General features: G+C 33.8%; 2 protein-coding genes across 5 annotated transcripts; one reads left to right on the top strand and one right to left on the bottom strand.

The window, feature by feature from the left end:
• The first annotated feature begins 611 nt into the window (after nt 1-611).
• LOC106071988 (uncharacterized) lies at nt 612-13,973 on the top strand. 2 transcript variants are annotated; one of them, XM_056029107.1, is made up of 5 exons: nt 612-765; nt 7,868-8,050; nt 9,415-9,669; nt 10,425-10,573; nt 11,300-13,973. In XM_056029107.1, exons 2-5 carry the CDS (start codon nt 7,918-7,920, stop codon nt 11,498-11,500), a joined length of 738 nt encoding a protein of 245 aa, XP_055885082.1. In that variant the 5' UTR covers nt 612-765; nt 7,868-7,917; the 3' UTR covers nt 11,501-13,973. The 2 variants fall into 2 exon arrangements, with proteins under 2 accessions (XP_055885082.1, XP_055885083.1); XM_056029108.1 differs by lacking the exon at nt 612-765 and having other exon boundaries at nt 7,912-8,050; nt 9,396-9,669.
• LOC106068318 (uncharacterized) lies at nt 12,694-19,600 on the bottom strand. Of its 3 annotated transcripts, none has more exons than XM_056029115.1 (5): nt 19,369-19,600; nt 18,876-19,086; nt 17,518-17,680; nt 17,234-17,348; nt 12,694-15,888 (listed from the first exon to the last, which is right to left on the bottom strand). In XM_056029115.1, the coding sequence occupies exons 2-5, from the start codon at nt 18,904-18,906 to the stop codon at nt 15,787-15,789; spliced, it is 411 nt and encodes a 136-aa protein (XP_055885090.1). In that variant the 5' UTR covers nt 18,907-19,086; nt 19,369-19,600; the 3' UTR covers nt 12,694-15,786. The 3 variants fall into 3 exon arrangements, with proteins under 3 accessions (XP_055885090.1, XP_055885089.1, XP_055885091.1); XM_056029114.1 differs by having other exon boundaries at nt 18,876-19,194; XM_056029116.1 differs by having other exon boundaries at nt 19,473-19,587.
• Between the last annotated feature and the right edge of the window lie 1,775 nt (nt 19,601-21,375).

Consider the following 21,375-nt stretch of genomic DNA (forward strand, 5'->3'; position numbering starts at 1 on the left):
ACGACTGAAGAAGGCCAACCATTAATTTGATACCAACGAGGGAAATTAATCCTTCAGTATTCCCATATATGGATGATTAATATGTCAGTTTTGTCCCCTTAAAGTATTGTACACTTTACATCTACCACACCCATTCTCGGATTAAGTGGAAAAATTTACCAATTAGTCAAATAATGATTTTGTTTCATATATAAAAAGGAAATAACTTCTACATTCTTGAGTGATTTAGTTGTATATGCGGAGTTCTTCCTTTTAGATAAGTTTTTTTTTTTTAAAGGACTTTTTAAAATATATTTTTCTTATTTTAAAATATGCATACACCTAGTGACTTTACCTGTTATTGCGTCAGTTAAGCACGCTGGCATAATGGAACCCTAAGGAAATTAAATGAACTTTGTTAAAAACTAGCATCTTCAATTAATTCATTGATCTTTGTGAAAGACTTTGTTTACTTTTTGCTTCGATTTCTACCAAGCAAATACAAAAAGTAAATGCCCTCTAATAAACGGTTTGCCAATAAGAGAGGCAGACTGTCGCAGCTGCGCCGGTAAAACAGTTTCGTTTCTGATAATGAAACATGGGCGTGACGTCACTTCATCGGACCAATGAAAGTCCAGGATTCACAATAGTGGGAGCACTTCATGTCTAGTAGAGACCGTTTCCCCCGTGAGCCAAGTTTGATTTAATCTAGTGATAAAACATTTGTTTCTTAATAGTGAGCCTATCTACATGGAAGCTATTATTGAAAATAACAAAACTTTGTTGGTAAGTAGAGAGTTTTATTCAAAATATATTTACCTTAAAATTGCATTTTTTTTTTTTAAAGCTAAATAGTTATTTGGAAAAAAAATTATTGAGTTAGCGGTAGATATGCAAAGGTGTACATTGACAACAAATTAGTCTACGATATCTAGTCACTAAACTTAATTCTTAATTTTCCTATGCGCCTAAAAACAAATCAAGGTACCTCAGAGATGAATGTGTTAACTAGTACATAGATTTCCTGGTAAATTAGTACATGCTCTAATTCTAATATGAGTCTTTAGCATTTATAATTGAGATCTATCACCACCATTTTGAATTTTCGGGCGATTTCATAACTGTCTGTACTTGTCTGGCATCAAGGTTAATAGGGAGAATAGTTATCGACATAAAATTAAGTGCACTCTAAATAATTAATTATAACTTTTTGTTTTACCTCAACTAAACGAAAACCCCCAATATTTTAGTAATAATATAAAAAAAAAAACAATAAACATTCATTAAAGATACAGAAATAGACATTAAAGAACTCGAAGAGAGAAATAAAAACATACATTCTAAGAAGTATCTTTCAGTAAAAAAATGTTTTCACTTTTCTTCCTTTTTTTATATTTCGCTTTGGTACTAAAAAAAAACCCCAACAAAACAGTGTTTCTACACTGATTAAAAAAAAACTGAAATAGAGAGGAGGGGGAGAGAGGAGCGCTAGCGTTGTTGGTTGTACTAACAGGAGAAAAAAAAACAGGAATCGATAGGCTTAAGCCTAACTTCCCATCAACAGATGACTCACGACTATTGGTACAAAATAGTATGCCGTGTGTTTGGATTGAATTACTGGTGAATGAAACGATGACAATAGCTTCAAGAAACGCTTACGAGTCTAAAAGAGTGAAGATGACGTATCACCTGTTCAATGACATCATCATTTCTTGTGTAATTCAAATAAATGGGTCTGAAACTGTAATATACACAGGTACATAGAATTACGTCTATGTGGCGTTGTCTCGAGAGACGATCTTCTCCAATTGCTTCAAGAAAAATACATAAAAAATGAATCTAGAGAATTGCTACCAAGAAAGTGAAAACTATATGTCAACACTGTAGGATAGGGCCAAAAATTAGAGTAGGATTTTTCAAAAGAAGCCTTGGATATCTTATGGCCCTGTATTTAATATTGTTAACGTATAAGGGCTACTATTTATAAAAGTTCAATGAAATAGGGCCCTAGTGGCCTACAATAAATATATATCTAAGATATCTCAACGTTAGTTCGAATTAGTTCAAGAGACAACAAGTAATGTTCAAAAGATTGCTTATGCTTTCTTTACTAATTCAGAAATAAACTTTCTTGAAATTAATGTGTAGCAGTGGCGTCCCAGAGGCGCGGTGGCTGAGCGGTTAAGCGCTTGGCTTCCGAACCGGGGTCCTGTGTTCGAATCCTGATGAAGACTGAGATTTTTAATTTCAGAATCATTGGTCGCCTCTGAGTCCACCCAGCTCGTATGGGTATCTGACATTACCCTAAGGTCAATGTTAGTCAACAATCACAAAGAGGAGTGGCTCAACCAATGGGCATCAGGAAACACAGGCAGAGCCATGTACAGAGAAATGACTACCCCTAACAAACTGGACAGTATTAACTTCCTCCCCCGCAAAGAACAATCTACAATCTTCCAACTAAGAATAGGACACACACCACTATTAAATTACCACCTGAACAAAATAAACTCCACACAACTACCCCTTTGCAGACATTGCGCCCACCCCTTTGAAACCGTAAACCATATCCTCTTTGAATGCCCCTCCCTAATCCACCTTAGGCAGACCCTTCTTCCACTACAGCCCAACATAACCAACACCCTGTACGGCAGTGCTGAACAACTGAAGAAAACAGCACACTTTTTTTCCTTGGCACAGTCTGCAAAAGAGCTCACAGCTCAGCAGCAATAAAGCTGGCTAGAAGAAGAAGAAGAATCTGACATTAAGACAGAAGACTCAAAAGTAAAGTAGCAATTATACATGATACACTGAACCATAATCTTCAAATACAAAAACAAAATTTAATTAAATACTCAGAAAGACACGAAGATAAAGGCACATTCCTCGTCCCATATGCTAGGACAAATTTGTACAAATACTCCTTCTTCCCTAGTGTTATTAGAGCATGGAATGGGTTGCCTGAGCTAGCCAGGAAAACCAGTGACTTGGCAGTTTAAGTCATTTGTTAATATGCACGACGGAATGCATGACGCTTAGGACGTAATCATCTTCTTTTTTTTGAAGTAACGTCTGTATTATATAAGATAAGATTAGCTGAGGAAAGTAAAGGCGGTTTCTCATTGTATTGGCCACGCGACACCCTTGTTAACTGTTGGCCACAGCAACAGATGACCTTTACATCATCTGCCCTATAGATCGCAAGGTTTGAAAGGAAAACATTACATTACATAGGGGCGTCCTACCACAGCAATCGCTGTTTATCTTAAATTTAGTCAGGATGTTTAAAGGTGGAAAAACGTTATTAAGTCTTTCTTTCCTGATGCCATTGGTGCTTGGGACGACTTTTACTTTGTTAAGATTTGTTTAGAACATCCCAGTTTTAGATTGTGAAGAAATATCTGAGAATTATTTGCTTAAATCAGACGAAAGACTGAAAAGAAAATAGTATGGTAAATATTTACGAGTGACGTTATAGTCAAATGTGATGATGTATGCAGACAAAAGAGACATATTTTGTGCTCCTGCGAAGAAGAGTTATCAGTCTCTTTTCCCTCTTTTTCTCGTCATGTCCCTTATCTAGCACTAAACCTCGACTGCGTGATAGAAAGAAAGCAAAGCGAGGTTCAAGCTGGTGACCCCCCTAAATGTTTGTGTGTGCTGTTTGTTCGTGAAAGGGGGGAGGGGGCAGATTAAAAACAAATTATTTGACATAGCCACAGTTTTTAGGTTCAGTTTGAGATGGCGCGAAAAAAAAAGATGTGGGCGGTGGGGGAGGGCTGCAGCCTCTTGCATCCTTCTTTAACACGCTTTAGAGAAAAAGCTTCTCATAACAAATGTTCGTTCCTGTTGAAACAAAAAGTATGCATTTGTTCCCTTCTTAAACGATACCTTCGCTCCGTGTCCTTATTTACTAGAGCCCAACGCCTGGTACCGCCAATGACTAGTCTTTTGAATGTAGCTAGAAATGTACAAAGAAAGAAAAAAAAGTCTTTGTTTATTGTTTACTTTGTCAACATTTAGCATTAGTCCTGCCCCCCCCCCCTTTCTCCTTTCCAATCTCTCTTTGCAAATCTGGCCAACGCTGGCCAACAGTCCTTCAAACTTTGTGACAAATTTCTGTTGAAATTCTTGGACTTCCAGTGTTCAGGTTAACCATATTGCTGTAACATGGAAACCATTCCGAATCAGTGGCGTAGGTAGGGATTTGGGGTCTCGGTAGGCTTGTTTTTTGTATGGGCTCCTGCATTTCGACATTCGGTATCATGACAAGAGATAATGGCGTAATATTTAATGTAAAACTAATTTCGGACACTCATTTGGGGGACATCTGAAGTGGGGTCCCGGGGGGATTTTCAAATTCGAACCTTCCTCCCCCCACCCTAACTACGCCACTGTTCTGAATACAATTTAAACCAAATTATGTTTAAGCTTCTTTTAAATGAAGCTAATGTGTAGAGTGACAATGAATTGAATAAATACAGTAGGCTGAAAGGGGTTATAGGCCTATATATATATATATATATATATATATATATATATATATATATATATGTCGGTTATAAACACACGAGAACCATTGGGCAACATCCAGTCATTAAGAGAGACGATTACCTGTGGTGGCCGTAAGGTATCTGAAGCATGAGACCAAGACCGCGTGTGTGTATGTGTGTGTGTGATTGTGTGTGAAATGTGGGTGTGTTTCGTCAGATCGATAGACCATTACACGGACATCAATGTGTTTGCTCACCCCGTGCACACAGACTCGAAGCAGCTTGAGCCATTACATTAGCCAATATGAATAACACGATCTGAACCTTGACCTTGATATGAGCAGTTCACTCTACACGTTTTGTAAACATTCAAATTTTATTAGAGAAACTGTATGATAAGAGCGAAGAAAAAATGGCTTGAAAATAGTTGGGAAAGGTTGAAGGGGACAATAGCATTTAAATTGATCTAAACTGTTCCTCTTTTTACAATTCTGTTCCTTTTTATTTTTTTTTAAATGTAACATTGTGGATATAGCTTACGAATATAATTCTGTTTGATAGTTAGTAGTTCAACTACAGTCTATTAACCTTGACATGTTGGGATCATAAAATACATTTTCGGGACCTAATATTTACATTTGTGAACTATATTCAAATGAAATAAATGAAGGGACATCATTAGTTTAGAGCTCAGATGAAGCTGATATTGACATTAGAAGGTAGTCTTGATTTTTATATTTTGAGAAAGTCTATTTATTACTAATATTTTAAGTGGATTACTGATTTTCGAAGAAGTCAATTCGTTATTTCAATTTATTAGTATTGAATTATAATATTCCTTATATTAGTCGTACAAGGTAGGACATACTGTAATTTCTATTTGATATTAAAAGTGGGTGTAGGCTTTACATTATATCATATTATCTGTGGATCCTACAAGTCAAATAAACTCTGGTGTTGTCCGTTAGGGCAATGATTATTAATCGGAGCTATGTGTTAGGGGTGAAAGTAGTTCCGACTGTTTACTAACAAAGTTCCTGGATTACACAAAACACACCGGATGACGTACAAAACCTGCGTCACCCAGTGGCGAACACAAAGAAATCTTGATCTCAAAGGAAAGAAATACTGACTGCCGTTATAGTGATTGCAGCGTAGTGAGTTCAGAATGGTGTACAACTGTGACTAGTGTAATGACACAAGATGCGTAGAAGTTGATGTGAATCGGGTTTTTCCTAAGTAATGTGACGAGTAAGAACAGAGTAGGATGATGAACAAGAAGAATAACGGACAAGACGCCTTAGAGGACGACGCTAGGCTAGCAACGACAGAGGACTGTGCCCTTTTTATTGTTTATTAAATTGTTGAAGTTACCAGCCTGCGTTATTAAGTATATTCTTGATTCATTCTGTTGTTGTGTCATATGGACTCGCATGCACCATTAACATATATATACTCATCAACAAAATAGACCATCAACACTAGTCATATAGGTCTAAACATTAAAAAAACAAAAAACACACTCTGATCTTATCTTATTAAAATAGAGACGTTACTTCAAAAAAGATTACGTCCTAAGCGTCATGCATCTAGTCATGCATGTTATTCAATGACTTAAATTCTGACAAGTCAATCGTTTTCCTGGCTGGCTCAGGCAACTTATTCCATGCTCTAATAGCACTTGGGAACGAGGAATGTGCCTTTATCTTTTTTGTCTGAGAATTTTTATAAGATTCTGTTTTTGTATTTGAAGATTATGGTTCAGTGTTTTATGTATAATTGTTACTTTACTTTTAAGTCTTCTCTTCCGAAGGCTTTCTAAATTAAGTGATTTTACTAAAGGTGTTACTCTAGTCTTTTACAAACGCATTAGGAAGCACCTAGCCCTTCATTGTTTCATTCTCCGTATACTTGCAACAAATTGAAGCGGACACAGGCTTTGTTTATTTTACCTGCTACGAAATGTAAGGCTCCAACCCATGCTGCCACTCAGCCTAAGGGCATCTACTAACCGTTAGCATTTCAGGTAGATTTAATCATTCCGTGAGAGCGGATAGATCTGTACTCGTCAGCTTGCTTCCTGATCGTATCGAACTTGTGTAAGATGCGAAAATCATATCGGGCTATCTGTAAGGATTTGTTTCATTCAACAGACTTAGTGTTACCTTTTGTAACAAACAAGATGATACATAAATACTTTTAAAGCACGGTGGCTGAGTGGTAAAAGCGCTTGGCTTCCGAATCGGGGGTACCGGGTTCGAATCCTGTTGAAGAGATTTTTAATTTCGGGATCTTTGGTACGCCTCTGAGCTCATCCAGCTCTTAGTAGGTACCTGACATTAGTTTACGGAAAAGTAAAGGCGGTTGGTCGTTGTGCTGGCCACATTACATCCTCGTTAACCGTAGGCCACAGAAATATATGACCTTTACATCGTCACCCCAAATCTAGATCTTAATGTCTGAATGGGGAACTGAACAGTAAAAAAATAAAGTGTCTAAAACTATCGGGAGAGAAAAAGAGGAAAATGGGGCGGAGGGATAAATCTTATTTTTTTGGTTCTAAGAATGGTGAAACACTAAGAAAATACACTTTTTAAGAATTATAAACTAAATTCTCATTTATAATATGTAAAATTTGTAAAAGTTTTTATACCATTTTCTGAACATTGTTTACAAAATGGCATAAACTAACATTTATTAACTACAAAGATCTAGATTTCTAGAACATGCAAAATAAAATAAACATATGTATCGGTTTCTTGGTCTTGAGCTTTTTTAAGGGCTTGGCTTCCCAAAATGGGGGTCCCGGGGTCGAATCCTGGTGAAGACTTGTGATCTTTGGGAGCCTCTGAGTCCACCCAGCTCTAATGGTTACCTGACATTAGTTAGGGAAAGTAAAGACGGTTGGTCGTTGTGCTGGCCATATGACACCCTCAGAAACAAATGACCTTTACATCATCTGTCCCATAGGTGAACTTTAGAGGCATAAGAATGCACCATTCATACATGTTCTCAGGGCCGGCTTTACAAATTGTAGGACCAATTTGAAGAATGCTGCTGTAATCAAAATTAATTAGATCATTATATCAACATGTATTATACACAATGCATAGGAAGCAACTCAAACGCAATATGCCCATAGGCGTCAATGGGTTAATTAAAGTTAAATCATACGATACACTAAATATGTTAACCCTTTAAGTCCATCTTTAAAAGCCTGTGACAAGAATAATGACTGAGATAGTGATATGATCATGGATTAAAGGAAATTAGGGCAATCGGTCTAATAGCCCTAAGGTGAGCCCTGCATGTTCTTTATGAGTATGTTGCTACTTGATTAAATTGTTAATTTTTTTGCAAACTCCGTAGAAATTTTTTAAATATTTTTTTTTCAGATTGTGATATTTTGAACAAAAATCCACACAAAAAGTACCAACAAAAAAAAATGCCGATCGACCTGGTTGACCTTGAGCAGATCGTGAAAGAGTACGCAGAAGACTTTCTGGATAGCGATCAAAAGAAACATGCAGACCTAGCCAATCCAATCATCTGTTGGGACCGGATGCACGTGATATATGGTAACTGAGTGCACGATGGGAAGTGATTTAATGGAAAATAAAAGGGAGGGGTGCTTTTTTTGTTACAAGTATCAAATTAAGAAATTAGATATTTGATTTTCTGTTGCATTTGGAATTGTGCTTTACTTTTCTTTAATTCCTTAAAGTATATATACCATCGGGGAACTTAACAAAATTATAAGTTCTGCTTTTCGTCTTCTGATAGTAAACCATTTTATTTAAAAATTAAACATCTAAGCCTTAATATCGTAAAAATGCATCCATATTAATGGGTTTATTTTAATTAGTTTTTTTAAAAAGATCAAACTAATAGATTATTTTCCCTCGTTTGTTTGGGTTTTTTAGATGACTGTTTCTTATTAGTTCCTTTGTGCGTTTTTTGTTTTAATTATCATAAGGAAAATAAAAAAAAGTCCACCACGTGAATTAACACCTCTAAAAAAATAATCAGTGTTCCGCTAAATATTTAAAATGTGCAAAGTGTTCCGTTAAGGAAAAAGTTTGGGAAACACTGGGTTAGACCAAATTTGGAAGAGTCGTCCTTTGTTTAGGACCCTCTCAGCTCATGACAACATATAGATGCCAAATAGTACCATTAGATTTTAACAAATGACTAGAGTAACACCATTAAAGAAATCACTTAGAAACACCCCTAGGCAGACGACTAAAAAGTAAAGTAGCAATGATAGGCCTACATAAAACACTGAACCATAACTTACAGATACAAATACACAACTAATTGAAATACTCAGAAAGGCACAAAGATAAAAGCAAATTTCTTTTTCTAGATGATTTTATATATTAGGGCGATTACACACAAGTGTTCCTCTTTGCTCAATTCCATTAAAGCGTGGAACGGGTTGCCTGTATCAGCCAGGAAAACCAATAACTTTTTAAAGTTTATGTCTCTAATTAACATGCACGACTAGAATACAACATCGATTCGCGTACGACGTAATTATTTTCTTTTTTTGAAGAAATGTCTGAATGTAAGTTTTGAGATAAGATATCCTGTCCTGAAAGCTTCTTCTCTTTCATAAGTAAACATAGTTGTTGAGTTCTTGAAAAACCGATTTCATTTGACGCATGATTCAGCCTGGTTTGCATATTTCTGAGTGAATTCTTGCATCAAGCAGCATATGATTTAATTTCATGAGTAATGGCAGTGGCGGCAGTGCAGTGCAGAACTATTCTCATTTTCCTTATTATAATTTTTGTTTTGATTTGGTAGCCCACAATTTAAAACCTTAGTACAAACACACACACACACACACACACACACACACACATACGCTGCTACTGATAATAAATCTACAACTATTTGCCATACTAATGTCTTACATAGGTGTTGGTTCATGTCCCAGGTGAGACCAAGTATACTTTGCCAGAAGTTCCTCCAAAGCCTACTGCGCATGTCCTGTTCTGTGCCAAATTCACCAACAACACACCCAATCAACAGACGTACACTCTGAAGACAGAGCGCAGGACGAGGTCAACTTGTGAGATTAGTTTTGTCAAGTCGTATACCTACGGAGTCCAGATCCAGATGAAGCTGGCGCCCCCAAATCCCATCGTAGAGGCAAATGCCGGTTTCATGTCAGAGATCAGCAAACAAAAGGGTGAGAGTTGTCTTCCCATTGGGATGCACACTATAAGTTCCATTTACGCTTGAAATAATAAAAATACAATTATTTATTTATAAAAATGTAACAATGTAAAGTGTTTGCAAGAACATATTCAAGAATCAGACCTTCTTGAACCTTCCAGAAGGGATTTAACCACTTTTTTTTTTATTGCTTCTACAAAATATGTGGGCCTTAAATTGCAACTTGTGTTTATAAAGCATTTGAAATATGAAGAGATGTAAATTAAACAGACTGATTACATGGGGGGTTGCATGACCTTAGGAATAGGCAAACTATAGGCAGCCGCCAAGGGCCTCCGATTGGTGTAGGCCTTCCACAAGACTCTAAACAATATTTTAAAGAGAAGAAATGGCGAAACTTGTTCCTAAAGTTATTGTTGGAGGACACTAGGTTCTTAATAAATTGCGTTGGCTAATTTTATGTTTTTCGCTATTTTTTATTTTTTTCATTAGGGACCAACAAACTCACTTCGCCTAGGGCCTCCAATTATCTATGGCTGGCCCTGCTAATAATATAGAGTAACTTTTTTTGTGTGTATTTTTTTACAAACTGGAGCTTTCTAAGATATAATATGATATCATGAATCTTAGCTAGTTATATGTGGAGTTTGAGATGAAGTCCTATTATAACAATTTGGATTAATAGGAAGTATGTTTTATTTTATCACAGTGCCATTTAATAATTATGATTAAGATGCTAAATTTTTTTTTCTCACATGTATCGTGCAGGTTACAGTTCTACGTCTGAGCAAGAACTAGCCTGGGGAGTGGACAGTGAGATTGTTGTCCCAAGTGGATATCAAACCACAGCAGAATTGGTTTTTAAAGAGGATGACTTTAGAGGAGATTTTGAGATCCTTACGACATTTGAGGGGAAGGTAAACAAATGAACGACATATATTCCAAGCATAAAACCATTAGTTAATTTTATCAGAGAAAAAAAAAAGGCTGATTGTCATCATTGATAATTAGCATGGAGTGTTTCATATGTCTTCCACATATTTTTGTAGTCCTGTGTATATTAAGGAAAAAAATACAAAAAGTGTTTCTACTAATTTTTTATTTTTTTTTGCTAACTCAGACTTCACTTGTGATCTTTAGAATTTCTCAATTGCAATAATTTTTTTTTAACTCAACCCTCTCCCAACACATTATATTCGAGTAAGTAAAATAATATTTTGAAACTCACTCCTAATTGGTAAAAAAAAAGATCATGGATTACCTCCCTTATATTACATTTGATGGGCAGTATGATAATTTGTCCTATATTGTTATTTGTAAACATAATATTGGTGGAGTATATCTAGAGTCCCTTGTTCATACTTACATCTTTCCTTGATGTGCGTTAAAATGTTAATCTAGCTAATTAGCTTTCAGGTTCAAGTTCTGGTTGGAATTTTGTACAAGAGTTGTAAGACTGTACTCGTGTCCTTGAACTAATTAATTAAATATTACCTTAAATTGCATCAATGATGGCCAATGAAAAGAGTGGATGTTTCACTTTTTTTTTTTTTTTAGACTTTTAGATTCAAAGGAACGAATACTACTTTTAATAGTATCCTTTACTAGTACACAATTTTAACTGTTCCATTTTTTCATCTTAGATTTCAGTATCCTATGAACACAAGAAAACCAAAGAACTCATTGGAACTGTGGTGGATAAAGTGGCCCGTATTTTCAACCCTAAGAGTGGATTCTCCAAGGACAATGAAGGGAGACCAACATTCTTAGTGAAAGGTGTCTGCAAGTGTAAGTTTGGAGTTGAGCAGAGCGTGAACTTGACAGAAACACGATTATGTCAATGAATGTACTAGGAATGAACAAATTGGACATTAACATTTGTATACAATTATTCCAGCTGGTCTTTAAAATATGTATGCAGTGTGCTAAATTGTTTACCAGTTTATTTTTTAGTTCAGCATTTAATTTTGAAAAAAAAAATTAATATTTATATTAACCTTGCTATCATATAGGTTATGAAAAGTAAACTAAACTTCTAGAATTTTAAATTAACCTATAAAAAGGTTTCACTAATATTGTAAGTTAATAGAAATATAAAATCATGAGATTTGTTTTAACTACAAAATATACAAATCTTTTTTGAAGAAAGCTAAGCCAGACATACTTTCATTTTAGATTTCTGCTGCCTATCTGCAGCTGTATAGAGTAATATAATTAGCATTATTCACTAAGTCATGTCTTATGCAAGTGAAACAGAATAAGTACTTGCAATAACTTTAATTATGATAGCCATTACCTACTGAGGCTATGTCGCTGTTCTATTTATGTTCAATGCTGAGCATTTAGGCTATATTGTAGCATTTTGTACTGTGGTGTAAATATTTGAACTCATTTATTTATTTATTTTTTATTTTATTAGTGTGTAAAAGAATGTACAGCATTTGCTTTTTTTTAAAAAAAAATTTGACAAAATTAAAGAAATAAAATTTCATTATTTATAACCATTATTATTATTATTATTATAGCTTTTATATAGCGCTACTTTCATGCTTATAGCATGCTCAGAGCGCTTTGGTGGTCCAATTTCATTTGTGGACCAGTGGGGGGGAGGGGGTATCTAGGAGTTGGTTTTCCGTGCTTTAGGCGCTCAGTAAACGCAACTCGGGTGTCGAACCTCGAGCCCCCTTCTAGGTAGCCAAGACAAGCCAAGCTCAAGCGCACTTGCCTCTCGACCATGCTTGCCATTTAGATGATGATTTTTTTAAAATTACACTTTTCTCAAATGTCTTTTTATCGTTGACAAAAGTGTCAGACAATCTTATCTATCAACATTGCTACAAACAAATATATATTTAATAAAAGTTTTAGAGACAGTATGTGGAAATATTGTATTAAATTTTACCAACTTAGCCACTTTTTTTTATAAATTAATGAAACAATAGTAGTCTGAAGGGTTCAGAATAATGTAGGCTTGGTCAACTATATACTTATTGTTTAGAAATAATCAGTCTAAAAAAATGAATTTAAGATCACTATCAAAACTTCTCTAAACAATTATCTTTATTTTTTAACCATCTTTAAAATAAAATCTAAGAAATTATCAGACAGGTCTACAAACAAGATCAGCAAAAAAAAACAACAACAAAAAAACAACAACAAATTATAAAATTGAAATTATTTAGGTCCAATCAAGAAAATTGAGATCACATTTTATAATCAAAGCCACTTAGTTTTTAATTACCGGGAGAGTAAGAAAACTAAACAAAAAACAATTGCATAGACCTGCTGTTATATCATCTAACATTAAAAGCAGAAATTGATCTGACATCTGAATGACATCATTAATAATCATCAGCAACATTGCACAGTTTTTTTTTCTAGGACATTCAACTAAAAATGATATGGATATAAAACAACACTAAAGCAGTCATGAATTTAAACTTCTCCATTGTCTCAAAATTAAATATTTTTTTTGAAGCATGAGATATCAAATGATGAAAACTTAAGAAATTTTTGTTATTAAAACCCTTTAAAAAATGAATGTAAGAATTTGTATATTTTCAATAAATTGGAATTTTTTCCAAAATAAAATATAACTGTTAAGAAGTTACAAAACAAAATTTCATAACTTCATGTCTGCATTACTATAACAAGTAAAAGTACTCCAAAAAAACAAAAACAACAAAGCTTAAAAAAGAAAAAAAACTGCACATTTACAACCACATATCTTAATACTGAAAGATTTATTTCACCTTTTCTATAGAAAAAAAAAATTAATTAATTACCACTAATTAATTGGTTCATTTTGTTGTTGGATGATGTGTTGCTAGGGACAATGAATAATTGTGCAAAGTTTCAACTTGATCTGAGAATGGGAATGAGAGAAATGTGTACAAAGTTTCAACTTGATCTGAGAATGGGAATGAGAGAAATGTGTACAAAGTTTGTACAAGGCAGACAGAGTAAATTTTTATAAGCTTTGTAATAAAAATACATCCAGATATACGCAGGTATATAAAAAACATAAAATTTCTAAAGCATAATTTACTCAATAAACATATGGCACATTGTTTAAAGTCTCAGTAAATTAGAAAAGTTAAGTCACTATTTTTTTTTAAAGATAATACAAGAATAACAAAAAGAAAGACTTCCCTAACTCCAATATAAGGATCACAATAAAATCTCATTAACATTAAAAACAAAAGAAAAAACGTATAAATGTAGACAACATATATAAGCTAAAACTATAAAACCATCCACCCAGTGAAGATCACAATAATGGCAACTAGATCTATATGACAAGAAAATAAAATAATTTTTATAAAATACAAAGCTTACATTAAGCATAGTTGCATCAATTAGTTTCTACGGCTGTATAACTACAGGAAATACTGCACTACTACACTCCATATTAATCTTTGGACTCGAAGACAAGCCTTCTTTTTCTATTATTATCAATTAGTTTGGATCAGTCATGTGATTAAACTCATGGTTCAAACCTCCTCAAGCCGACATTGTAACCATTCTGCTAGTGAAGCTCTCATGAGCATAGAAGATTGTATAGTTATCTGTTGTTTTTAGAATCTCGTCCTATTTCATGTTTGAGTTCATCAAGACTCAGACGATGACCTATAAAGTGTACCAATTCAGCTTATATCACTGCTGCAGTCAAGTATAATTTCATTCCCTTGTTCGAAATACCAAACTAATCAATTACCAATAGCTTATTACCTTATTGGTTAATTTCTTTAATTGATTCCTGTGCTGTCATGTAAAAGAAATAACTGCACATTTTCAGCTTGATTCCAGATTGGGTGTCAGAGAGGTAAACAACTTTTTACCAGACAGAGTGAGTTAATATAAGCATTCTAAAAAGTGATTGGGTTTAATCCGAAAGGTTGAATGGGTCCAACCTTCTTAGATTCCCCCAGTTAAGGGCCTACAGATTTGATAGAATAGACAATCCTGTAACCTCCAGGGCAGTTGCTGATTAATTTCAATTACAGCTTTTGCTCTTAACATGCCAGAACTATGGGCTACCCCAAAAAGGGTAGTATAAAAAATTCAATCACATGTGGTTAATATTAAATCATTTTAAAAGATACTAGGTTCATCTATTTTAAAATAAGCATGATGGCCAAATGGTAAAGCACCTGCATTTTGAACCAAAGGGTCTTATCTTCGAATCCAAATGAAGACTAGAATTTTATTCAGGATTTTTCAGGTGGCTTCTGAGTTAACCCAACTCTAGCGGGTACCTGACTAACGTTGAGGATATATATAGGCAGTTGATCATTGTGCTGGCCACATGACATCCTTATTAACAGTAGACCATAGAAACCAATGAGCTTTACCTCATCAGCTTCCCCCCTAAATCCCATCCAATTATCATTACTGTATGATTATTTGAGACATTGAAACATTTCAATAAACTGCCAACCATCACGTCATACATGTGCTTTACAACTGTATAATATTTGAAGTATTTTTAACAATGATTCATCTGTTAGAAATTGATCAAAATAATGCTGAAATACTGAAGCTAACCTGCCATCTTTTGATTCTTTAAAAAATACTTTAAAATACTGGGAAGACACTACAGTAACATTTAATGAAACTGGCACAAAAGGAGAGAAACTAAGAAATGTAACTGCATATTTTACAAGAACTTAACAAATAAAAAAAAAATGTATATTAATAATAAATATTGTGTATTTGAATTCATTTGTCTGTAAAATATATCAAATGTATAAAATTAACAATTTAATGATCAAAAAAATTATTTCATTTAAAAATATAAATTCATAGGTCCACATATGGACAGCCTGTTTAGAGAAACAAGAACATTATAACATATCAACTTATATATGGACTATAGGTCTAAACTTAGACAAAAAATCTGCATGAAAAAAAACAAACCCTATCATTTTCTATTCTTAAAAACCTCAAATTGTTTGAATGCTCAATTAAACTGATATTTTTTATTATTATATTCTCAGTTGATTCAAAAATTCAGTAATGGAAAAATCTACAATTTCAAATCTATCAAAGTCGTCACAAAATAAAGTCAGACATGACAAAATGTGTGTTAAAATAATAACAAAGGTGAATTAACTTGTCTTTTATACAGCTAATCCACTGCAGTCTCTAAGTTGCCATCCCTGATATATTTTTCCCATGATTGATAGACTTCCTTTTTCTTGAGAAACAAAAAAAGCCAGCCATCCTCACCCTGTAAAAAGAAAAATAAGAGACTTTTATTTCCCATTAAAAATGATATTTCATTTAAATATACATTTGTAAGACTTAATAACCAATCAGTTTTTTTTTTATGTAATTACACCTAGAAAAGCAAAAAAAAATAGTATTGAGGTCACCTTTTTTGTGTGTGTGTGTGTGGGGGGGGCATTTTCTTGTAAATTCTGTCATGATCATCAGGCAAATTAAAATGATCAACCTTAACAGATTGGGGAAGTTATTATATTTTTGACCACTATACAAAATATCCAAGACTTTAACAGAGGAAGAATCCCTTTTCTATTAAATTACAAAATAAGTATATCTTAAAAAAGCTAGCAAATGAATAGTTATTGCACAATGATGTTTTTACCTTTATTCTTTTTTAAATATTATAATTTTAATATTAATAAGCTACAATACTCATAGTATAGAGTTTAGTAATTTCCATTCAAGGAAACTAATTGTATTTAATTTTATGCCCTACTCGATAGCAAGCAGTGTTGTCAATTACTAAGATATGATGTAAGATTAAGAGTTTCACCTTCTAGTGACATACTTTGATGTATGTTCCCTTCATTCAATGGTGCAGTGTTGATGTAAGAGAGTGAAGCAAACAGTATGAATGCTAGCTAGTATTGGCAGAATCTGCTGATCCCAAACTATCTTATGTATCTTATGAAATACAGACGTTACTTCAAAAAAGAAGATAACTGCATCCCACTATATACATAGTGGCCAGTCCTCTGGATAGATCAACTGCATGAAAAGTGGGTAACTGATGTGTGGGCAATATCATTCCAACTATAGTAAATGCCCAGGCATTCATCTTATTTGAGATGATCCATAGTCATTTTGTGACTGAAGAATGCCATAGAATAGTTGCTATGCATAATTTTTGTTTTAATAAAGCATAGTTAATTAATGGCAGCTGTTTGAGTTTTTTTAAAGTTGATGGTCGAAAATGAAGTACAAATTTTTTATATGTCATGTGACCATGATTATTTATATTTTAATAAATCTTGGTTCTTGTTATGACACGACTCTTTAAAAATAAGCAGAAACTCTCAGGTTCTAATTTAGAAATACTTTAATATTATTACAAATTATGTAAACATAATATTTTCAACTCTCTTCATGTCTACATTTCCTGGCTTCCTCTTTTTTAACATCCCTTCCAATCAATACCCAATATCGCACCATTTGTCATTCACACAGTGCTGCACTACGACCGTAACAATTATTATAAACCAAAAACTTAATTTGTTGAAACAAAATATAAAAAAAAATTAAGAACAAAAATTAGTACAACATTCTCATGTAAATGTGATCACACCAACCTTTAAATAACAATCAGCAGGCTCTATGTCAAAGGGTAATTGCTTTATCACCAAACCATAATGTGCTCCTTTCATTTCAGTATCTATACCTCCTTTCACATGTAGAACAAATCCTCTAGAAAACAGAATCAATAGTATATATTATTTTTACTGCAGAAATTATATTTTAAAAAAATATGAAACAAGGATAACTATGAATACTTTCGTTTCGCTTGTAGCTTGGGTAGGCCTTCTAAATACACAAAGAAACTATTACAGTAATTATGTATATGTGACTAAAATACCTATTGTTAAATTCAGGTTTCTCAATAATTGCATTCTTTCCTTCAGGGTGACTGTGAATACCTCTAATCTTGTTGGTTATACTGAGGCCAGCTGATTTTACTTTCAAGCCATTAATTTTGATCTTTAAGCGAACATATCCTTCCTTGGTTGTTTCATCAGCAACTTTAAAAAAAAAAAAAGATATTAGAGGCAAAAAAAGTTAATTAATTTCGAATTTAATATTATTACATATATGTGAAATGCGGTTGACTATTGATAGTGTCCAATGGTTAGGTAACAGGGGTTGTCAGATTACCAACATTTAGATGTACTTCCAAAGAATTCAACCACATATGACAAGAGAATCCCAAATTTATTTATGATGTATTAAAATATTCACTTAGACTTTCAAGGATATAAAATAAACAATAGATGAAAAATTTAGTGATCCAAAAAATTAAAACATATGATTTTAGTTAGGCGAAATCCAACAGCTAAGACCTAAAGCCCAGGATAGATTAGAATGGAAAGATGTGCTAAAGCAGTCCAGGGCCCTCCATGGGCTGTAGTGGGAAGTTTGGTCAAGAGGATAAGTATGATTGAACTTGGCTTGGCTACCTATGAAGGGGACTCGAGGTTCAATAGTGTTCAACGGTCATATAACTGGGTTTTTGTCAGATTTGAGCATAGAATGGGTAGCCTGAGCCAGACAGGAAAACCAATGACTTGGCAGAATTAAGTCACTGGTTAACAAGCATGACTAAATTGACCTAGGAGCACGCTCAGGACATAATCATCTTCTTTTTTGAAGTAAGTAATGTCTGTTTTTTATAAGATCAGATAAGATATAATGTTTTATGCTACATTTGGCTACTTTGCTCACCACCATACAAGGCATAAAAAAAATTTACAATCAATGCTACAAATATGGCAGGTAAACTGTCATATATAATAATCACAGAAAAGACAATTAACAACTCTTTCTCTCCTAACTGACGATACAAACGTGGATTCCATCAGAATGTGGTAATTAATTATGGAGAGAAAGAGTTAAAAACGTATCACCATTTAACACAGCAAGAGTCACATAAAAAGATGAGAGACTTGAATTTCAAAACATGCTTTGGCAGCTGAAGCATGCATTGTCACAGTGTCAGCACAGCATCATATTAATGAGTATGTAAAAAGTGTCGGACCATCAACTTATCAAGGGTCAATTTTAATTCTAAAATTTAATAATTGAGACTCTAGAGGAAAATGTTTATTGTTAATATAAATTACTAATGGACTATGCAAAGTATAGATCTAGATTTAATTATATATATATATATTTATTATAATAAATTTATATTATATATATGAAAAGAAAATGAATTACAATATCCTGGCTCTTCAATAGCTTCCGCCATAGAATAGTCCTTACTTAATTAATTGTATACAAGTTACTAACTTAGTTAGATCTAGATCTATTTGTTTCAAAAAGTAATTTGTAGTTGATCTCATCTAGAAGCTTTAACTTTATAAGTTAACTTAATTTAAAATGAAACCTTATTTAACTTATAATTTTAATGTGGCAGTGTGTAATGAGCCTAAAAAAAAGTAACAATACACTTTTTGACTTTACAGTTACACAAATTCTTGAAATTCAATGAAATTGTGACTATAGATCTACTCGAGAGAGTCACTGACTAGACAGTCTAAATCAATAGACAAATCTATTTTATATTATGATAATTATGTCCGAAATTATGATCATCTATTTACTATTACTATGACTATAGTATTAGTATTAGACTAGATCTATTATTATTATTAACTATTACTAAACTAAACTTATTTTCAAACAAAATTATAATTATTTTTTTAATTACTGAGTAGATGATTTACTACTAGTAACTACAAGATTCTAGGTCTATAGGTAAACTAGATCTATGAGTCTAAATTCAAATCCAATTTGAATATGTATTAGATCTACATTAGAAACTAGATCTATATCATAAATCATGCTTTGATGTCAATTATTAAACCATCACACTACGCGAGTAAAAAAATAGCGATAGGAAACTAAAGTAAACACATCGAATACGGAAATCTTCTTAGTGTTGACAAAGTTGTCTCCCATTCATACAACTAAAAATGAGAAAAGTTTATTTTTAATTCTATGAACTAGACTAAATCCATCATTACATCTCTAAATCTAGGTATTGAGAGACCTATTATACTCAAGCGGCTCGATCTAATAGTAGCCCTAAATCTAGATTTAGTCGGTAAGACCGAAATATAAAGAATGAAGATAGGCTTAATCTATGGCTTTACTGGATTGAAGGTGTTGTTGTAGATACCCTTATCTTCTTATCTTATATAGTACAGACATTGCTTCAAAAAGTTGTGGTAGGGAAAATTAAATTATTTCTAAAGGCTATGAAAAATATTACAAGACTTCAGTCTGAGACCCTAAGGAGAGAAGATCTAGATTCTATCTTTGGATCTTCCTTGTGGTCTTGTGGTATGTTTTCTGGACTGTCGTCTTTGTGTTCCCGGTTCAAGCCCTCCAATCGCAATTCCCCACCGCACTGTGGGATGTTTGGCCTAGGATGTAGGCCTAATTATACTCTTCAAATCTAAGGAATATCCGAAACATGCAGCCTAAAACAAAACAATTTAGTAGGCGAAACTTATATTGACACTACCATATAGCTCAGAGGAAAGCTAATGGCAGAATTTGCATAGACATAGAGGGCGAAAAGGAAATTTAAATCGACTACCAGCGGAAATTGATTGTATCTGCGCTGGGTGAGGCAAAATGTGTAGGTCTGAGCTGGGGCTGCGTAGCCACGAAAAATACTGCATACTTTTTAAATTTCATATTCATGCCTGAGCTAGCCAGGAAAACCAGTGACTTGGCAGAATTTAAGTCATTGGTTAATATGCATGACTGAAGGCATGACGCGTAGGACGTAATCATCTTCTTTTTTGAAGTAACGTCTGTATTAAATAAGATAAGAAGATAAGATAAGATATTCGATAACAAGTCATATTACTTTTGTTCACTTGTTAAGAAACATGAATTAATTTTATAAGTTGACAATTAAACAAGATATGTAAGTTTTTGACTAGAGGCAATGGCCAATGTTAGTCTAGGCAACGTAATAATTACATGTAGCCTATATCTATGTATATAATTCTCTTCTTCCCTCAAGAGTTTTGTCGAGTAGCAAGAAGTAAAGGAAAGATCACTCTGCGGATAGTCCACGAGAAAACAAGGGGGGGGGGGGGGAGAACACGTGTCACAAAATATCAGGGCAGGACCGTTGCAATATCACTTTTTTTGTTTTATTTCTACCTTACGTTAAAAAAGGGGAGGGGGGAGTAATCTACTCTGTAGTAACTATCGAGGCGACAGAACACGCTCAAGACTTTGGACACAATGGAAAGATCACTCTTTTATTTTCGCAACTCGGACGAAGGGAGTTATCTTAAGTAATTTAACAGGGGAAAATAAATGACAATTTTCGTCTATATATTTCAGGAGATTTGTATGAGTTTTCAAAAGATTTTAATATTTCCGGATATTTCCAGGACCTTTACGTATATTTTGCAATTTCAGGAGATTTCCAGAACATCCTGTTAAATCAACAGGAGGCCGCGGGAAATCTGTTATAAGTTATAAAATGGTTTAATTTAATAATGTATACACCTAAAATTAAAGCGGGTCCTATAAAAGTGCGGGGCCCACTACGGTCGCATAGGTTGCAGTGGCCTAAGGCCGGCCCTGCAAAATAGCGGTTAGTAGTAAAGGAAAAGGCTAGCACTTAACCATGAATGGACATGTCGTTAATTAGATATCCTACTCAGTGGCGCTGCAAGGTACCGTGGGC

This window comes from Biomphalaria glabrata, chromosome 5 (assembly GCF_947242115.1).
Source record: "Biomphalaria glabrata chromosome 5, xgBioGlab47.1, whole genome shotgun sequence".
Classification (NCBI taxonomy): Eukaryota; Metazoa; Mollusca; class Gastropoda; family Planorbidae; genus Biomphalaria; species Biomphalaria glabrata.